This window comes from Tursiops truncatus, chromosome 21 (genome assembly GCF_011762595.2).
Source record: "Tursiops truncatus isolate mTurTru1 chromosome 21, mTurTru1.mat.Y, whole genome shotgun sequence".
Taxonomy (NCBI): Eukaryota; Metazoa; Chordata; class Mammalia; order Artiodactyla; family Delphinidae; genus Tursiops; species Tursiops truncatus.
In genome coordinates, this window is record NC_047054.1 from 12,477,933 (window position 1) to 12,499,766 (window position 21,834).

Below are 21,834 nucleotides of genomic sequence, written 5' to 3' on the forward strand. Positions count from 1 at the left end.
GAAGGGGTGGATGTAGGTTGTCATGGAAGTCACATCTTCTTAGTTGCGTCCCTCCCCCGCCCTGCCCCCCCAATCCGTGCGTATGCAAAGGTTGGGGAGCACAGAGAACCTAAATTAGTGACTGGGGAAAATGGCATTCATAGAGGACTGAGCTTTATTATAGTTCTTCCTTTTTTTTTTTTCGTACAAAAAGAACCAAGATAGGAACAATTTTGGAACTCAAGTTTCAGAGGTTTGGGGTATCTAAGAGGCACTCAAATAAATTTCTTGAAAGGATGAATTATGTGAGACAGAATTTTTTGAAAGAATCCTAACTAAAGTAACTGGCCAGAAGTTGGAAGGGAGAGCAGATAGAGGGGGTTAAATAGTAAAAATGCATGGGCCTGATAAAGATATTTCTGAGGTGGAAGTCACCATCTGTAGAAGATAAAAGACAGGAAGTCAGCACATGCGTGATGTCTGCTTGTTGTCGCAGACCCTCCTTTCAGTTGCCTGGCGGTGGTAATAGTCACCAGTTTGTTCCCTACAGTTGCGCAAGAGTGATTTTCTAACACAAACGTGTCATGTAATTCCCCTGTATAAACATACACAGGGTTCCTGTCAGCATAAAGGGTAAGAGTGTGGAGCCTTCTGGTCTACGAGGAGGCTGCATTTCTCTCCGTCTCACCCCCAGCCTGCTCCAGATGTGCCAGAATAGGCCGTCAGCATCCCCAGCTCAGCGCGCTGCGCCGTGCCCCGCACACGCTCACTCCCGCCTCTGCTACGGCATCCTTCACTCTCCTCGTCATCACCGGACACATTTACCTTTGTCCTCATACTTCTTAGCCTGACTGTAGTACCTTAAAGGAAAGAAGTGTCCAAATATTCCCTGAGGTATTTGAAATCTAATGTGAAATGCTCTTAAAATCAACAAGGTTTACTTAGAATTGTAATATTGTCATGCCTTCTCACATTTTAAATTCATTTAACAGAAATTTATTGAATGCCTGCTCTGTCCAAGGCACCGTGCTTGGCTTGATCTGAATGATCCTGGATTTGACAAATGTTCCCTGAGGACTGGACTTAAATGGATGTTCATAAGAAAATAAAGCTGAGATAAAACCTATTTACCCCTGCTTTCTAGAACAATAGGACAGAATTATAGCATTTTAGAAAGAATTGGCTAGCCCACAAGGTAGCCGTGAGCTTTTCCCGGAGTTGTCTTTATGAATATGTTCAGAACTAATTCTGGCAATAGAAAAATCCATCCTATAAATTATAGACAAGTAACAATTCATAGTTTATGCAAAATGTGGTCGTTTCTATAGATTATGATGACCAATAATATTTTAGCAGTATTTACATTCCCTTGTTTTCTTCTTTGACCATAAATGTGGTCCAGTTGTTGGAAGAATTTTCTAGTAGCATATTTTAAGAATGACTTGTTGGTTCCTTAAGTAGGTCTGATATAAGATCCAAAGAAAATCATTGTAAACTTGAATAAGATGTTGTGTTGTGTTGATCGGTACCTATAATTCCTTTTATATAGATCTTAAATGCATGTCTTAGCCCTCACTTAATGTATAATTATTTTTCTGTGGTAACTGCTATGTTTGGGGCAAAATTAATAGGGAGAGTCTTAGAAATTTCATGGTTAAGTATATTTGGTCTCATTAAATTCTGTGTTCGTTTTGCAATTATTTAGCAACATATATTAATAAAATCACAGCTCTTTGGATACCCTGAGCAATCCCTTGGATTCCGATGTTGTAAGTGGATATTCATTCATTCAGCAAACAAGTACTGGGTGTCTGGGGTGAGCTCTGCGTTATTCCAGGCACTGAGAATGCAGGAATGTGGGGTTCACGTTTCCTTCTGTCTTGGAGCTTATATTCTAGTGGGTGAGACAGACAGTATACCAGTACACACATACACACATTCAGAGAGTGAAGACAGTGACTTGGAAGGACCCTGGTACCAATTCCAGTAGTGGGGGGGGGGGCCCCACTCCACCAGCAATTCTCTGACACCAGCTGAGTGTCCCACAGTTCATCCCAATTCCAACACCATCTACCTGGAAAGCATCAGATCCCATGGGTTAAGGGCTCAGTCCACAGGAGTGCCCTCACCCCACCCCACCCCTGACCACCGATGTCACTCGCAAGCCCAGATTGTCACCTGTGTTCTGAAAGACTGGTGATAGATTGGAGGCTCCCACCACCCCCTCCTTGGGTTCAGTTACTTTGCTAGAGCAGCTTACGGGGAGAAACACTTTACTTACTAGTGTGCCAGTGTATTATAAAAGAATACAAGTCAGGAAGAGCCAGGTGGAAGAGATGCATAGGGCAAGGAATAGGGAGATGGCACGGAGCTTCCATGCCTCCGGAGGTACACCACCCTCCCCAGTCTCCACGTATTCAGCAACCTTGGAAGCTCTCTGAACCCCATCCTTTGGTTTTTTATGGAGGCTTCATTACATAAGCATGCTTGGTTAAATCATTGGCCGTTGAAGATTGATTCAACCTCTAGCCACTCTCCTCTCCCCGGTGGAGGTCAGGGGGCGGGGCTGAAAGTTCCAACCCTGTAACCACGTGGTTAGTTCTCCTGGCTATGAGCCCCCATCCTTAGGTGCGGGTCCAAAAATCACCTCACTGATGTAACAAAGATACCTTGATCTCTCTCACCACTTAGGAAATTCCAAGGGTTTTAGGAGCTCTGTGCCAGACATGGGGATGAAGACCAAACATATATTTCTTATTATAAACCATAGTATCCAGTAACATGAGAGAGAGTGTGCTGTGGTTTTAGGACAGCATTAGATCGGGTGCCTGGGCAGGGCTTCCCTAGGAGGCCCTGTTTAAATGGAGACCCAGAGGCGGAGAAGCAGCCCGTCCTGCAGAGATCTGCGTGAAGCACATCCCAGGCAGGGGCTCAACAAAGGCGAAGGCTCTGAGTGGGGAAAAAGCTTGGTGAGTTCAAAGAACAGAGGAAGTTGTGAGCATGTTGTAGGGGGGAGCGGAAGAGGGGTCGGTGGATGGTCCCAGATGTGGGTGGACAGGCTCAGGCCAGCGTAGACCCGGCAAGGAGTTCCGATCTCCTAGGCGCAGTCGGCAGTCACTGCAGGATTTCATGCAGGGAAGCAGCGTGTTTTACGCTTTTCTAAGAAGACTGCTCTGTGGAGAACGGAGTGTTGGGTAGGAGAGAGTGCTGAGAGGCATCAAGCCATTGTCATGGGCCAGGTGAGGGGGACAGTGACCTGGGGTAGGGGTCGCATGGCAGATGGAGTGGAGGGAAGAGACCCAGGAAGCATGTGGGTGTAGAGGACACAGGATGGCCGGTGGGGTGGGACGGGAGTGAGAAGTAATTTATCTTAGTGCAGTATAAAAGCAAGAGGACGGGCTTCTCTGGTGGCGCAGTGGTTGAGAGTCCGACTGCCGATGCAGGGGACGCGGGTTCGTGCCCCAGTCTGGGAAGATCCCACATGCCGCGGAGCGGCTGGGCCCACGAGCCATGGCCACTGAGCCTGCGCGTCCGGAGCCTGTGCTCCGCAACGGGAGAGGCCACAGCAGTGAGAGGCCCGCGTCCCGCAAATAAATAAATAAATACATAAACAAAATAAAATAAAAACAAGAGGACGTGGAGACGGTCACTTAGAGCATCCAAATTCCATTTGATTCTCTCTCCTGAGTTAAATGTTATTCCACGTATTCAGTATTATAGTGAAACTGAGCTTTTTCAATACCAATGCGTTTCAAGAGACACTTACAGCTTACTTGCCTCTGACGGTTGGCCGCAGTGACTGAAAAGAAACTGACCTAGAAGATCAGTAAACGTTTGATATTTGTTAGTTAAACTAAACAAGAATTTCAGCTAACAGCATAAGGACAAGCATGACCTAAACTCGTTAATTTTGCTAATAGTCATTCCTTCTTTAGAGAAAGCTCAAGTTCCCTATAACATACACAAAATTAGAAAATAGACCTGCATTATTTTAAAAAAATCCTATTTAGTATTTTTGTATCTTTAGTCTTCTGAGAAGTCCATAAGTATGACAGGCAAATTCTAGAAGGTGTTACCCTCCCAAATGATGCACAGGTCCAAAGGTACTGGAACGTGCTTTGATCTCCCCACCCCACCCCCCCACGTGCTTGTTAGCTGACCCCATTGTCCTTTTCATCTGACTTATGAAATTATTCCAGGGACTTCCCTGGAGGTCCAGTGGTTAAGATGCCCTGCTTCCCAGCCTCAGAGCACAGGGAGATCAGCTCGGTGCTTTGTGACCACCTAGAGGGGTGGGATAGGGAGAGCGGGAGGGAGACGCAAGAGGGAGGAGATATGGGGACATATGTATAAGTATAACTGATTCACTTTGTTATAAAGCAGAAAACTAACACACCATTTTAAAGCAATTATACTCCAATAAAGATATTTAAAAAAAAAAAAAAGCTGCCATGCTTCCACTGCAGGGGGCATGGGTTCCATCCCTGGTCGGGGAACTAAGATCCCACATGCCGTGTGGCGTGGCCAAAAAAAAAAAATGCCAGGTGACTTTGAAGTCCACGTAACCAACCTAGCAACTCTTAAGAAACCTGCCTCACTGCGGCTCATCCTGTCCTGTAGAAGGTGGAGGGACAGAGAAGGATCCACAGGAGAGATCTTTAGAGTGGCTATGACTGAGCTACACAGCCACCATGGGGAGGGGAGATTTGAACATGAGTAGCTCCAAACACACCCCTCTACTGCGTCTCACCACCACCATTAGTTCATCCTTTACACAGAAGCCTTTAGAATACGGTTGTGTTTGAATGAAGGGTACAACAGTTTTTCAAAGATTTAAATACACTCTTCTAGGCAGTAGCAAGCTTGCCTACTGAGATGGGCACAGTCCACATAATTCTGTCATTTTTGTTTTCTGTTTTTTTTTTTTTTCGATACGCGGGCCTCTCACTGTTGTGGCCTCTCCCGTTGCGGAGCACAGGCTCCGGACGCGCAGGCTCAGCGGCCATGGCTCACAGGCCCAGCCGCTCTGCGGCATGTGGGATCTTCCCGGACCGGGGCACGAACCCATGTCTCCTGCATCGGCAGGCGGACTCTCAACCACTGTACCACCAGGGAAGCCCAATTCTGTCATTTTTGAGTCACCAATATGAATTGAGCTTCACCAGCCAGTGAGTGAAACTCACATCCTCAGCAGCCTCCCAAAATTCCGTGTTCCAGCTTCTGCCCTCTGCTACCCCAACAAATACTTGCGAGCATCTCTCAGAGGTCTATCTCTTTATGAGACTTACATCCCATAGGCCCCGGCAGTCTGTGGGTTCTAAGTTAGGTCAGTTCCTGGTTTCTGCTGCTCTGGATTTGTGTATTTCCCCCATCTCTCTGGCTGTTGAGGAAGTGTCTCCCTCTTGTCAGACCCACATCTTACAGAGAATGGAGCCACAGCAGAGCTGATGGGAGCCCCGAGGGCTGCAGGAAAGAGGGGAGCGTTGGACTGAGCTGGACCTGGGGGTGATGGGGGTCAGGCTTCAACCTTTGACACTGGGGTCCTGATGCTCCATCTGGTGCACCTGTTAGACTTACCCCCTCACCTGTTGGTTTTCATTCCCAGGTGCTGTTGCCTGGTTTTATCCATCAAAGCATTTCCCATCCAGTCCATCAAAGCAGGGTTCACGTTCTTTCCCAAAAGGCCTCAGGATTCCCCCATCAAATTAGGAGTTGTGGCTGGGTGCAGCAGGCTGGTCCACCCCAGAGCACCCAGACACCTTCCTGGAGGCCGTTGCTTAATGCCACAGGTTGGCCCAAGTCCCGTTCTGGTTAGTCACGGTGATTTATAACAAGAGTGAAATCATACTTGGAAACAAGAGGAGAGATTATGTAAATCCATGTGGGAAAGAAGCTTAGAAGCTCACAGATTTTCTGCTCCGCTGATGGTTTCACCCCCTTTCTGAATGGCCTTTCTCAAGTGAAACCTTACAGAACCCCAAGGAGGAAACAGGTGGCACGCAGATGTCAGGAGCAGATTTCCCTGCCCTCCCACCCCTCCCTCTGCTGGGGGCACCCCTCCCTGCCCCCAGAAGCCTCTCTGGGGAATGCTAGGGATCCTTCCTTGGAACATGACTTGAAAATCACCACACTGTGACGCCAAGATTGCAGAAAGGAAGGCAGTTATGTGCATTAAATGTTGCCATGTCTGCCCCTGGCTTCTGGGTCTGCAGCCTCCCCCCACCTGCATTGGCTCTTTCAGATGCAAACGTGTGCAGGATATGCCAGAGCCCTTCCTGGGTGGTAAGATCATCCTCCACGTGGCCACCGGGGTCCTCTTCTTGAAATTCATATCTGACATTGTCATTCCTTAAATTCCTTCTCTGGTGCACCATCCTTCATAGAATGAAGGCCTTGGGCACTCAGCTCTTTGCTGTTAATAGTCCCTATATACCTGTCCCCCTTCTCTGCTGCTCCCCAGAAAATACCCCTACGCCCCACAGCCACCCGGCACACTCTCACTTCAGCACCAGGTTCAGGCTGCACGACCTTGGTAAAACCTCCTCTCACTTCCTGGTTCTAAGCTCCGTCCTCACCTCCGGCTGGCGTACATCACTCTACCCTCTCTGCCCCAGAGTTTATTTTTCAGCCTTCTCTGGCGCACGATGAACGTTGGTCTGTCTCCTCCGCTTAAATGGAAACTCCTTGAGGGCAGAGATGTTGGTGGGAGGGGGCTTATTTACTTTCCCAAGTGACTCCCAAGACCCCAGCAGGTGCCTGGGGCAAAGGGCACCCAGCGTTTGAATGAATGAATCCTCAAGTTCCCACAAGTGCATTTGTCGAGATGTGAATGACAGTTATTAAACAAATCAGCTCCGAGTTAATAAAAGCAGAGATCATTTGAAGAGGCTCCGTTGTTGCAAGCCTTTCAGTAGCAAGTCTATTTAAACGAGATCTCAGGTTTTAAACGCAAGTCTTCTTTGTGGAAGCTTCCGCCGTTCTGTGCACGTCTTTCCACCTGAGAGGACGTGGCTGTAACGCACCTCAGTGTTGAGGGTTGATTGTGTTCATTGCACAAGGAACAGGTGAGAGTCACGGGAGAGGCGCGTGTGTGTGGAGGTGTGTGTGTGACAAGTGGCTGGGTCTTAATGAACCACTTACTTGAAAATTGTCTTTCTACAGGTGATGTGTCACCAATCAGTATGTCTCCCATCAGTCAATCTCAGTTTATCCCACTCGGGGAAATCCTTTGCTTGGCCATCTCCGCAATGAACTCGGCAAGAAAACCTGTCACCCAAGAAGCACTGATGGAGCACCTGACCACCTGTTTCCCAGGTAACAAGAAAAGAATGAGGCACTTCCTAAATGGATGTGTGCTCTGGCTGCCCTGGGACTTCCTATGGACAGTTCATCCCATGTTTAAGTCTAATAGGAAAAGAAAAATGTTTGACAAAACTGACCAGTAACTTTTCTTAGTTCTGTAATTAAAAACCAAGGCACTAGTGTCACTTCAAAAATAATTTGCCTTCTTCAGCTGTAATAGTTTTTAATTGGCACTGATGGAAAGAAATTAAATCAGAATCCTTGAAGAATTCTGTGAAAGACTACCACAATTCCATTTAACCTTTACAACACAACCTTGTTAAAGCACGTGAACATCTTCATTCATGGGACCGGGTCAGAAACAACTGAAAATTTGTCCTAAGGGATTCAGCTACAAAGAGAGTAATGTCAAAAATAAACATTATCTTGCATGCTCATGTCACGGCCTGACGAGTTTTAAGAGTATGCTATATGATAAATTAAACTGACCTTAGAGTAAAAGAAAAAAATTAAACAAAGTGGTTCTTTTTCCTTTTAAAATTTTTTTAATTTTTAAATTTTTGTATTGGAGTATAGTTAATTTACAACGTTGTGTTAGTTTCAAGTGTACAGCAAAGTGATTCTATATATATATATTCTTTTTCAGATTATTTTCCATTATAGGTTATTATCCTATATGGAGTGTAGTTCCCTGTGCTATACAGCAGGTCGCTGTTGTTTACCTATTTTGTATATTGTAGTGTGTACATGTTAATCCCAAACTCATAATTTATCTCTGCCACCACCCCCCCACCGCTGCTATCCCCTTTAGTAACCATAAGTTTGTTTTCTATGTCTTTGAGTCTGTTTCTGTTTTGTAAATAAGTTCATTTGTATCCTTTTCTTCGATTCCACATATAAGTAATATTGATATATCTGTCTTTCTCTGTCTGACTTATTTCAGTTAGTATGATAATCTCTAGGTCCATTCATGTTGCTGCAAATGGCATTATTTCATTCTTTTTAACAGCTGAGTAATATTCTATTGGGGGGAGAAAATACACACACACACACACCCCCCACATCTTATTTATCCATTCATCTGTTGATGGACACTTAGGTTGTTTTCACATCTTGACTATTGTAAATAGTGCTGCTGTGGCCATTGGGGTGCATGTATCTTTTCAAGTTAGAATTTTCTCCAGATATATACCCAGGAGTGGGATTGCAGGATTGTCTTTTTCTCTTAAGTATTATAAAAAGAAGATAATAGCCCAGCCACTTTATGAATAGTATCTGATGCCTCCAGTGCCAGAAGATGTTAGGAGTGGTGATAAGCTGAGGAATTCTCATGTCCTGTCTCAAGAGAAGCAGCCCACTACTCAGCTCCAGTGTATTGTATCTGCCCCCCAAAAAAATATAGAACCCTCCCAGAGTTGCCAAATCTTCTAATTTTTTAAAACAATCTGGAAATACAGTTTTAGGTGAAATCTATAAATTTCCTTAAATAATGGCAATTTGCACGTGTGTGTGTATTTTAACATGTGTATGCTGACGACATACAAGTCGAATAAAACACATTATTGGGCCACCAGTTTGCCAACTTGGCCTGATCTCAACCCATCCCTAGCTTGAAACAGAGCTTATGTTAAAAATGAGCGACAAACACTTGATGTATTTTTCATTCGACCTAGAAGAGACCTTAAACCTCAGTAAAATGAGCTGTTGGCTGCGTTTATTAGCTTTTGCTACACAAATGCTGGGTAACAGTTACAGAACATCAGTGACCTATGACGATGAACATTTATTTAGCTCGTTGGTCTGTGGGTTCTCCACGAGTCAGCTGGTCCAGGCTGGAACTTGCCAGGTGACTGTTCCCCCTGTACTCCGTCCACTTTGGAGAAGGGGACCTATTCTGCTCGTTGGGGTGACAGAGGCCCAAGAGAACAAGTCCAGGGGCTCTGGGGCTCTTCAGACCTCTGGTCATGCCACGCCCACTAACATTTCATTGACCAAAGCAAACCCGGCCAAACTCAAAGTCAAGGTGTAGGGAATTGCAGCCCACCCATGGGGAGACGGCAGAGGGGCTACTTTTAAATAGTCACCTACCGTGTTGAGTCTCCCCACTTTTCCTGTTGCCCCAAAGGAACTTCATATTTCTCTCCCAGTGATTTTTTTCCCTCCTTTTGGGGTTTTCTAATTATCACCTTTGAACAACACAGGTTAGAACTGTGCAAGTCCATTTATCCATGAATTTTTTTCAATAAATCTAGTATCTGTATTTTCCTTTCATAGATCTTTAAATTAACTAAGGGTAAGGGAATGTTTGTGTTCAATTAGAGATCACAATATGTGGAATCAAAACCAGACTATCTCAGCTTCCTGCCCTTGAGTGAGTCATTTATCAATTCCTCTGTTTTTGAGGCAGAGATAGCAGTACCCGGATTTTTGACCACGAGGGGGGTGGTGCCCCTAACCCCTGCATTGTACAAGTGTCAACTGTAATATGTTTTGAAATTACATGTACTCTTTAAAAGCTCTGACATGAGCCCACCCCTTCAACCTATTGATTATCTTAAATTTTCTAACATTTTATTATCTCTGAATATTCTTCATTGTCTGTCTTTCTCTGTTAACTTCCAGGCGACTCCTTTTCCGTTCAATAGTAAGATAAGAGAATCCCAGGTGAGATTACTTAAGGGGACAAATGTGTTCATGAACTAATGCTCTTGTGAAGGAAGGCTATTGGCCTTTTACCTGGGTAGCCTCTTCTGACATCAAACATCCCAGCTGCTTTTAAAATCCCTCTGTTTTTATGTAGGTTCATGAGAGATCCCATAGCTTTTCCAAACTTGGTTACATATCTCCCATTACAGGGCCATAAAATAGAGAACAGAGGGTTTCCCTGGTGGTGCAGTGGTTAAGAATCCGCCTGCCAATGCAGGGGACGCGGGTTTGAGCCCTGGTCTGTGAAGATCCCACATGCTGTGGAGCAACAAAGGCCATGCCCCATGACTACTGAGCCTGCGCTCTAGAGCCCATGAGCCACAACTACTGAAGCCCGCAAGCCACAACTACTGAAGCCTGCGCACCTAGAGTCTGTGCTCTGCGACAAGAGAAGCCACCGCAATGAGAAGCCCGCGCACCACAACGAAGAGTAGCCCCCGCTCGCCGCAACTAGAGAAAGCCTACATGCAGCAACAAAGAACCAACGCAACCAAAAATAAATAAAATAAATTAAATTAATTTTAAAAAATAGAGAAAAGAAAGAACACAGAGCAAGTATGTAATAGGTAATTGTGGGTCACTGCCAGACAGCTGCTAACAGTGTCACTAAGTTGGAATATTTTGTAGAGAAATCCATAGAACAACTCTTTGCTGGCTTTTATGGTGAGTGACCCTAAATCCCAAGGCCTCGCATTCAGATGGACCAAGAGGAGCTAACAACCTTTTTCATATGATGATTTATTGGTCAACCCTAGAAGTTTGCAAGGACACCATACAAACCTGAGTCTAGGGCAGGGCTTGGCAGACTGTGGCCTGCAGGCTGTGTGTGGCCCTCCACTTGTTTTTGTAAATAAAGTTTTATTGGAACAGAGCCACACTTGTTAGTTTATATATTGTTTTTGGCTCCTTAGGCTACAGAGTTGAATAGTGGCAACTGAGAGATCATATGGCTCATCAAGCCTGAAATAGTTATTACTATCTGGCTCTTTACAGAAAAACTTTGCCAACCACTGGTTTAGGGCAAGGTAGTAATTATTTAAAACTTTGTTCAGCAGTAGCTCTGCATTTTAAACTATTTCCCGAAATGAAGTTTTGTTTCCTGCCTGCCTTCCTTCTTTTCTTATCTCTCTTCCTCCTTTTTTTCTTTTTTTCCTTTGATTTTTCTGCTTTTCTTTGGCTATCATTTAAGTTACTTCAGAACAGAACAATTTAGAAAACTTAATACTGTTCAAATTCTGTTTGAAAAATGTATTTCAGTGCAATTCTAAAACTTTGGAGGGATTCAAATATCATTTTTTTTGTTTTTTAAAGGTAACACTATTTACTTTTTATTATTTTACTACTTGAAAATAAAGTTTTGAAGTCTAACTGAATATTATTAAAACATTCAAGCTCTTATTTTTAATGCATATGTTATAAATAGAAAGAATAGATTTTGGCCTCTTCCTGTTTTGGACATCCATATTCTAAAGAAACTTTTTATTAAAAAGTCTTCTAGTAAAAATGTCTGATATGCCGATACTTAAACCTTTTTATCATCTTTCTATATTGGTTAATTTTTGTTGTTGTTTTTGCGGTACACAGGCCTCTCACTGCTGTGGCCTCTCCCGCCGCGGAGCACAGGCTCCGGACGCGCAGGCTCAGTGGCCACGGTTCACGGGCCCAGCCGCTCCGCGGCATGTGGGATCCTCCCGGACCGGGACACGAACCCACGTCCCCTGCATCGGCAGGCAGACTCTCAACCACTGCACCACCAGGGAAGCCCTATATTGGTTAAATTTTTGAAAACAACTTTTATATACCAGTTCACATTATAGAAATAAGAATATTTTTTAAAGGTTTGAAAAGAATAATTACTGCTTCTCAGCTTTCTAAATAGGTCCTCATACTATTATATATGGAATGGATAAACAACAAGGTTTTACTATATGGCACAAGGAACTGTATTCAATATCCTGTGATAAACCATAATGGAAAAGAATATAAAAAAGAATGTATATATGTATAACTGAATCACTTTGATGTACAGCAGAAATCAGCACAACATTGTAAATCAACTATACTTCAATTAAAAGTAAATAAATTTTAAAAATAAATAAATAGGTCCTCATCCATCCAGAGTGATCATTTAAATTGGACTACTACTTGTTAAGTTATTACACCTGGATCTTCCCGGGAGGAAAGCTGACCCTAAGGGGAATAGAATTAGACCTATAAGCCTGCTTATGGGCTTGAAGTTGACTTTCGAGTTTGCTGGAGACTAACATTATCTATACTGTGTTCTGTCTCCAGTTCATCCGTTTACATCGCTTCCTACTGAATTCCCCCTCAGCCAATGTCCTTCACAAACACGAAGAAATCATCCGAAGAAGCCCATTAAGTTTTCAGTCTACAATGCTTACCATACAGAACATGTACATATGTGCTCTGTTCCAACAATTGTCAGATTTGCAAGATTGAAGTGGTATATAAGTCTAAATAACCTCGCATTGGCATGCAGTGTATTGAAATATCTGTTTTTGCTTTGAGAGATGTAAAGTGTAGGAAAGGAGAGAGGTCAGATTCCAGCCCTATTTGAGTGTAAAGCTTACCTTTGCTCTTTACGCTATCAAAATCCAAACTCATGATGACCTTTGGGACTAGAATATGGAAGTGATGGAATATGCAGACCTTGACAATCTCTATCACAGCCACATCCCCTTTTTCCGTTGAGCCCTACAGATTTCCAGTGGAATCCTGGGTTTCATAGACAATTGAAGATACCAGTCATTATACTGGAGCTTAATAATAAAATAATAATCATAAATATCAGTGACTTTCAGGTAAAGCTTTGAAGACTTACAGGTAGGGGTATGGAAAATGGATTGGACAGGGAATGTTTCTAATTTGTTTTTTCAAATTAAACATTATTTGATTGATCCACTTGAAAATCCAAGACATCAAAACTTTAAATGTAAATTCTCTCTGGAAACTCTTTCTTATTCCTTCATTTGGGAACACTCAGAAAGTGGTAAGTAAACATGATTGCATTGTAGTCATGATTCCATATAGTTTTGTGAGTTTTCTAAGATCAGCACTTGGTTGGCCTCCAATCAGCAAATTCTATAATACAGTGAAATTTTTGTTTTATAGTAATAGCTATTTTTATGAATAACTCTTCAGCGTTCCTTTTTTTTGTGTGTGTGGTACACGGGCCTCTCACTGCTGTGGCCTCTCCCGTTGCCAAGCACAGGCTCCAGACGCGCAGGTCCAGCAGCCATGGCTCACGGGCCCAGCGGCTCCACGGCATGTGGGATCCTCCCGGACCGGGGCACGAACCCGTGTCCCCTGCATCGGCAGGCGGACTCTCAACCACTGCGCCACCAGGGAAGCCCAGCTTTCCCTTTTTATAGCAGAGAAGTAAACCAGTCAATCATGAATTCTTCTAATTCTTCTAAATGAGCCTTACCACTTTTTGAAAAATTTCTGTGTGACTAGTGCCCCCTGAGGTTGTTCAGCAGAAGCAGAATATTAGTAGTGTTACTAGAAGGGGCATAGAAGCTTCTTTTAAGTTGCTCCTCTCATGTGCAAGCATTTTCTGTATTATGTTGGCTCTCACGAATTGCAAATATATAGCTTGGGTTGTATCACTAATTCAATTGGCACTCATTTTTGTTTTGTACAGAAACTACCTTAAATTTTTTTAAAAAAATTTGTTATTATACCAGCCTTAAAAACCAACATACATTTGCATAAAAACCAACATACATTGCTCAAGAGTAGAACCTTAGACAAAAAGGAAACCATGCAGCTCAAAAATTAAATAATTATATTAAACAATACATCATTCAGAAGCAGTGTTATCTTTTCTGCCTTGATCACAATGGGTGCCCTCTGAAGAGGGTAACAAAAATGGGTGTGTAACTTACTCATACATGGACTCTCTCCCCTTGAGAACTGCAGGCCGTTTCCAGTGTTTTTGTATTTCACTTTCATAGTTTTGGAAGGATTGGGGGAGCCTAAACTTCTCAGCTTACCCAGCTGTTCTAGGCTGTTACACAATGTTCTTTGAAGGTAACGGGGGTTTCCATGGATCCTGACCCAAAGTTGAGACTACTGATAGCTAACATTTATGAGTGCTCACTGCGTCAGGCAGTGTTCTTCATACACTAAACTCATTTAAACTCACAACAACCCTCTGAAGGTAGGTACTGTTATTGTCCACATTTTGATGACAGTCAGTAGAGGCTCAGAGAGGTTAAGCAAGTTGCGTAAGGTGATACCAGCTGTAGTAGTTCTCTAAAACAGTCATAACAAAGTACAGGTGGCTCGTCTTACAGTTCTGGATGCTACAAGTCCCAAATCAAAGTATCATCAGAGTTGGTTGGTTTCTTCTGAGGGCTGTGAGGGGAGAATCTGTCCCAGCCTCTCCCCTTGGCTAGTAGTTAGCTGCCTTCTACCAGGGTCTCTTCACATCGTCTCTTCTCTGTGATGTCTCTGTGTCCAAATTTCCCCTTGTCATAGTGGCTTAGGGCTCACTCTAATGACCTCATTTTAACTTGATTATCTCTATAAAGACCACATGTCTAAATAAGGTCACATTCTGGGGTACTGGGGTTTAGGACTTAAACATATGAATGGGGGGTGGCGCGCTTTCAGTCTCCACTGAAATTGCCATTTTTGTGGGTCAGACACGGTTGAATATTGCCAGGATGATTCAACCTGACCTATTTCCAAATGACATCATTCAGGTCAGTCTTAGAAATATTATCACCCGTGATTTGCCTGGCACTGAGGCAGGGAGAATACTAAAGAAATAAAATAAATGCGCTACAGCCTAGAGAATTTATACTCTCTTAAGAATGTATGTTCTTAATTATCTCAAAGTAGACAATGCTTAAATGTGCACACAAAACCCTTTGAAAACGATATCAGTCCCTGTACAAAGGAATACCTGTGATTTTTTTCTGGAATTTCTATTCTAGCAAAGACAGCAGTTTGGGACTCAGTGACCAGATAGATGTAGAGCCTCTAAGCTTTCACTGGTGTATTTATTAGAGCTCTCTGGTTATGAATCTGAGAAACCACCTTCATCCTGCTGGCTCATGCCAACAAGGATGAACTTCTCACCTGAATTCCACCAATCATTTTCAAATTTGAAGGTGATGATTTCAAAATTGGACAGTACATCCTAAACGATGGTCAAGTCTAGTTGCCCTTTGATATAATTTATAAAATTAAGTTTATTAAGTAAACTTAATCTTAGAATGAGTGCATGGAGTAACTCCAAGTGTACGTGGTAGCCTCTGTGTATTTTAGATTTGTTTTTCAATACCAAGATGGCTATTTCAACCCTGTTTCCCAGTCGCTTTTATTGAAAAAGTCTTTTTTGTAAATTTATATATACCGAAAACGTTTTTTCTTCATTTAAAAATATTCTGTCTTTGGGAACTCCCTGGTGATCCAGTGGTTAGGACTCAGTGCTTCCACTGCAGGGGCCACAGGTTCGATGTCTGGTTGGGGAACTAAGATCCCACATGCCGGGAGGCCAAAATAAAAATTCTGTCTTTAACTATTCAGTTCAGTAAAGGTTTTTAACAACAGTAGGCACCTAACGCCATCTATCATCCCTGTCTCTCTTCCCAGCCTTTATATGTTCCTGTTCTGTTGGTAGTAATATTCCATAAGAGTTATCAGAGAAAACTAGGATTCACACTAAACTCGATGAACACCTGTGAATCCTGCTTAGTTTCTGTCTGATACTACTTAGAGGCTTGCAAAATTAGTTAGATTCTGTGTTAGTCCGTTCGGGCTACTGTAACAAAATACCAGGGACTGGGTGGCTGAAATAACAGACATTTATTTCTCACAACTCTGGGGGCAGGGAAGTCCAAGACCAAGGCGCCTTCAGGCTTGGTGTCCAGTGAGAGCCCTCCTCCTGTTTTGCAGGCAGCCGTACCCTCAAGTCACAGAGAGAGAGACAGAGAGAGAGAGAGAGGGCTTAGTCTCTTCTCTTCTCATAACGCCACATCACAGAGGCTGCACGCTCATGACCTCATCACCTCCCAAACACCCCACGTCCTATTACTGTCACATTGGGGTTCGGGGCTTGAACGTGGGGATCGGGTCGGCAGGGGGACCATTCAGTCCAGAGCATACTTGGAAAACTCCGGAATCAACACCACGTCCCCTCTTCATTCTCACGAGTGTGTCCTTTGGATTTCAGGTGTTCCCACCCCAAGCCAAGAAATTCTCCGGCATACGCTGAACACGCTGGTCCGGGAGCGGAAGATCTACCCGACTCCAGATGGCTACTTCATCGTAACCCCGCAGACCTATTTCATAACTCCTTCCCTCATAAGAACTAACAGTAAATGGTACCATTTGGATGAGAGGATACCTGACAGGTCTCAGTGTACCTCTCCCCAGCCCGGGACCATCACGCCCTCTGCCTCAGGCTGCGTCAGGGAAAGAACGTTGCCCAGGAACCACTGCGACTCTTGCCACTGCTGTAGGGAAGATGTGCACGGCGTGCACACGGCCACCCTGCAGAGGAAGACCGCCAAGGACTGCAAAGACCCGTACTGCCCTCCTTCCCTCTGCCAGGTGCCACCCACTGAAAAGAGCAAAAATACTGTCAACTTTTCGTATAAGACGGAAACTCTCTCCAAACCTAAAGATAGTGAAAAGCAGTCCAAAAAATTCGGACTCAAGTTATTCCGGCTCAGTTTTAAAAAAGACAAGACCAAACAGCTAGCCAATTTTTCCGCCCAGTTTCCTCCCGAAGAGTGGCCCCTGCGAGATGAGGACACGCCAACTACTATCCCTCGGGAGGTGGAAATGGAGATCATTAGGCGTATTAACCCAGACTTGACCGTGGAAAATGTCATGAGGCACACTGCACTAATGAAGAAACTTGAAGAAGAGAAAGCGCATAGGAGTAAAGCCGGGTCCTCCGCCCATCACAGCGGAAGAAGTAAAAAGAGTCGGACTCATCGCAAGTCCCACGGAAAGTCTCGGTCGCACAGCAAGACGCGAGTGTCCAAAGGAGACCCGTCAGATGGCTCCCATCTGGACATCCCGGGTGAAAGAGAGTATGACTTTTGCGATCCTCTTACCAGGGCTCCCCGGGAAGGCTGCTTCATCATCGAACACAAAGGTGATAACTTCATCATGCATAGCAATGCGAACGTGATTGAGTCTCATTTCCCCATGACTCCGGAATGGGACGTGTCTGGGGAACTGGCCAAAAGGAGAACTGAGATGCCTTTTCCTGAGCCTTCCCGGGGAAGCTCCCACTCAAAAGTGCACCGAAGCCACAGCCATACCCAGGACCGAAGGTCCAGGAATGAGAGATCCAACAAGGCCAAGGAGAGGTCCAGATCCATGGATAACTCCAAAGGTCCTCTGGGTGCTTCTTCTCTGGGGATGCCTGAAGACCTGGCTGAAGGCTGTAGCCAAGACGACCAGACCCCCAGCCAATCCTACATTGACGACAGTACTTTAAGGCCTGCACAGACTGTCAGTCATCAAAGGGCTCACATTTCGTCCACAAGCTACAAAGAGGTGTGTATTCCAGAAATAGTCAGTGGCAGCAAGGAACCTCCCAGTGCTTGCAGCCTCTTGGAGCCAGGCAAACTGCCCGAGAGTTTGCCATCCTTTGGTGAACTCAACTCTTGTCCAACAAAAACAGCTGCAGATGACTATTTCCAGTGTAACACCTCCAGCGAGACGGTGCTCACGGCGCCGTCACCTCTGGGAAAGAACAAAGAGGACCATGACACTCTGACCCTGGCGGAAGGGGTGAAAAAGCTGCCTCTGTCTGACAGGCAGGCCCCACATCCCTCCAGGGAGCCTGTAGGACACAAGGAGGAGTCGCCAAAGGGGCCGGGCGGGGGCCCAGCGGCTTCGGGCGCTGTGGCCGAAGGGATTGCCAATGGACGCCTCATCCAGCATCACAGTGCCGAGCCCAGCAGCCTGGACAAGAGGAAAGAGATATTCAGCAAAGACACACTGTTCAAACCTCTTCACAGCACCTTGTCTGTAAACAGCTATCACAAATCAAGCCTGTCTGTCCTCAAATCTCACCCGAAGACACCTGCGGACACACTGCCAGGCCGATGTGAGAAACTGGAGCCGTCCCTAGGGACCTCGGCTGCACAAGCCATGCCAGCTTCCCAGCGTCAGCAGGAGTCAGTGGGGAACCAGGAGGCCTCTTTTGACTATTACAACGTCTCTGATGATGATGAGTCTGAGGAAGGGGCAAACAAGAACACAGAGGAGGAGAAAAACAGAGACGATGTGGGAACCATGCAGTGGCTCCTGGAAAGGGAGAAGGAAAGAGACTTGCAGAGGAAATTTGAGAAGAACCTCACCCTCCTTGCCCCAAAGGAGACCGACAGCAGCAGCAACCAGAGGGCCACCCATTCGGCGCGTCTGGACAGCATGGACAGCAGCAGTATCACGGTGGACAGTGGATTCAACTCCCCACGGTAGGAAGAGGCATCTCTCTGCACACACATACACCTACCGGGGCCTGGGGCTTTATAAAATAACTCGGAAGGTTTCTGATTTCACAGTCTCAGTTCTGTGAATGAGGGTTAAGAGTTGTGTGAGTTGTATTGTTAACAGCCTGTTTCTGACTTCTTTTTCAGGAATTGAAACAAATGTTTCTGCAGCTGTAGAGATCACCAATCTGGACTGGTGGGTTGGCCCCTTCCCATCCAATCTAAGACCAACATGTCCCAGTATTTTTCCTTCAATGTTTATATTGCCACCATGCTGATAAAGGAAGGGTTTTTTTAAAGGTCCTTCAAAAATAGTAACTTTTTGAGTAGAATGAGTAGTCAGTGTGGAGGTGGGAGGTAGGGGTTGGGAATAACTGGATTGACTCAAGGATGGGGAGTCCTTCTAATGAGAATATAATAGCCAATTTCAAAACCTTTCCAGTGGATCTAGAAGCCTGTTACTATTTTAATCCCGACTTTTTATGCCGCCCTCGCCCCTTGCTCTCATACACCTTCCTCTCACCGCTCAAAAGTCTGCAGACACATGGAACCTGTTCCTGTGACGTAAAGATTAGGGGCCTGTGCACCATTAGTTCAAAGCATGTGCCAGCACTTTTCTTTCTCCTCCTGCAGAACTAACACCATTTAGGCATGCTGATCGTGGTGTCTTCTTTTCAGTAGGTGCTGGTAATTCAGCAGAGGTTGACAGCTAAGAGTGTGCAGTGCCCGATGGCCACGTCCAATGCAGTGAAGTGGTTCAGGGATTTTGAAAACAAAAGGGAGTCTATGCAACTTTCCTTTTTTCTCCTTAATTCTTCCTTCTCTTCCAAGAGCAACTTGGGACCTGATTCTGCTTCTAAATTCTACTCCAGATTGGTGACTCTGAGATGCAGAAATAACATTGAGAGATTGACATCTCCCATTAGTTGTGATTCCCAACTTTTTACAATATTTATTATTTTAACAAGTCCAAGATATGATTATGTAGTTCATACATTTATTTTAATTATTAAGAGTTAAAATTAGTTATGTTGTAATCATTTCACTGTATCTATGGATAATCTGGGGACAGAGCATCCCAAAATCAGAATTGGGAAGCGTTATTCTGTTTGTCCCTTATTGGGCCTTTGTTATTTCTTAAAGGGCTAGTTCTTTTTATTATTATTATTAATTTTTTTTATTATTGTCGTGTAACCTTCTTTTCCAAGTTAACACATGTGTGGAAGTCTAATGTCTAAACAAACCACAGAGATGGCACTCTGGTTAAAGTGGAGACCAGGAGCCCCAGATCTCCTCTGCCCATCCCTCAAGGACCCTAAGAGACTACGGGGGGGCATGGCACTCAGTCTGAAAACTACTGGCCTATTAAGTGACTTTTCTAAGACGTAATTTTTGCTAAATATTTGTTAATCCCAAATCGAATCTTAACCAATTAGTTTATATATTCTTTTCTCTCTACTTCCCTCTTCAACTCTTGTTTTTCCTCTTGATTTCCTAGTAGGGATACCAGATAAGCATAACTGGGAGTCTGCTATTGATGGTAGAAGCTCAGTACCATCGCTTATGGAAGGTGTGGGTCATGTGCCTGGACGTTATGCTCTACTGTTTCTTACTATATAGCCTCTCCCTGCCTGATGCTTCTCTGCACCAGTTTCCAGCAATTCATTTGGCCCTCTTGGCCCCTGGACCTCCACGGAGGGAAAACCGTGATACTCCAGAGATAGCTGCTAAGGAGACCTTGAGAGTAGTTTAGTGGGTTCTAACTCAAAACTTCACCACTGCATTATATTGAAAGTTTTTGTTTGGGAACAAGTAAAAAGAAAGGTTCATGTAATCATTGAACCAGTCTCTCCACAGAATATATTTTATTATCTCTAGATTTGGAGTGCAGAATATGGAATTTATGAATGGGATTATTTCTTGAACTAAGCTTATTTGCATTGCTTTAATAATGTAGTCAAGGTCAAATGCGTTGTCCTGGTAGAAGAAAAAGGTCTTCCTAAGGAGACAGTCTTCACCCAGGAGCTATGTATCTGCCCAGTGTTATTAGGTGGAATTTTCTCTACAGAAAAAGGTAGATCACCCGTAAATTTCATGCAGTTAGAGAATCTACAGAACAATTCCTAATTTTACCCCTTTCGTAATTAATATCCTTTGGTTAGAAGCTGGGTGACAAACTTATTTTCTATATCTATTTTTAAACTACTTTAAACTTTTATTTTATCTCATTTGAAGTATCTCCCTATACTTCAATAAGTGCCCTAATTTACCTTTCTGATGTATGAAGATGGTCTGCGAAGGAGAATATTTGAGTTACAGGGAGTTTTATTCTCCAGCGTGAGGAGTATTTTAGCCGTATAGTATTATCACGCAGACACCTCTCCACCACCGCAAGATACAGGAATCTTAAGTGGGCCGTTTACTCAGATTTTTCAGTAAATAATTGACAGAGCAGCTACGATCTAACCTCCTCCCCGTGCCAAAAAAAAGAGAAAAATCAAAATCAGAAAAGATGGTCTTCATACTCTCAGTCTTCAGTGTTGGCTCAGAGGTCATGTCCAGCCACATTTCCGAAAGTCTTCAGTCCCTCTTGTTGGGAACCAAAGGTCACTGAGAGAAGGAAACAAGGCAGAAACTTAAACTGTGCTGTGAGATCTAATATTGCAAATGAAAAATCCCGACATGCAAAGCCTGCTATTCCAAATCTGAGGCCAAAAACCGGTTGATAACCACAATATGAAAATCAGAGGGATTCAGGCTGCCAGGGATGTGTCTGCACAGTGTACTGTGCCGTCCAAGTGTGGGTCCAAGGGCAACGTGTGCAGCAAGAGGCGCAGCAGGGCCTCTTGGTTCAGTTTTTCTGCCTACAAATTCCTGAGATGTTATTTTAATGTCGTACTCCGTTAGTTCTCTTTAAAAAAGTAAGGAATTTTAAATTGGAGATCTGTTGTTACTGCGAACCTTCCCTCTCCATGAACTGTTTCACCATCATATCCACAGCCTTCCATATGACTGTCGCACATTGTACTCAGTGTCACGGCAATAATGAGATATACCCTTTGGAGACACTGGAACGCTCTATGTATTTATCACTATTAATATGTTGGCCGTGGTCAAGGGCAGTCTGAGTACAGAGAGCTCCTACCTTAGACCATCTGTTGCGATGATGTGTGTTGATGGTGCCTGGAAGACAGTAGGGTCTTGATAAATTAAACTCCCGCCTCAAAAGCTGGTTTAAAAGTGGATCCCTGAGACCTCAAAATGCATTTTCCCATAGAAATAAAACAGCATTAGTAGTGTATAGATTCCCAAGCCTACCCACAGTGGCTGCTGAATTCATCAGATGCCAGATGTGCTACAG

The 21,834-nt window shown here is 44.2% G+C and overlaps 1 protein-coding gene across 17 annotated transcripts in view; it reads left to right on the forward strand.

Annotated features, from left to right (window-relative positions):
• STOX2 (storkhead box 2) overlaps nucleotides 1–21,834 on the forward strand; it is a 210,091-nt gene that overhangs the window by 180,179 nt on the left and 8,078 nt on the right. For 15 of the 17 annotated variants that reach the window (XM_073798561.1, XM_019921328.3, XM_073798570.1 and 12 more), the window contains 2 exons: nucleotides 7,141–7,293; nucleotides 16,193–18,458. In XM_073798561.1, the coding sequence (XP_073654662.1) occupies nucleotides 7,141–7,293; nucleotides 16,193–18,458 (2,419 nt within the window). Of the gene's footprint in view, nucleotides 1–7,140; nucleotides 7,294–16,192; nucleotides 18,459–18,620; nucleotides 18,670–21,834 lie in introns of all 17 variants that reach the window. The other 2 variants (XM_073798563.1, XM_073798562.1) reach the window with 1 other exon arrangement.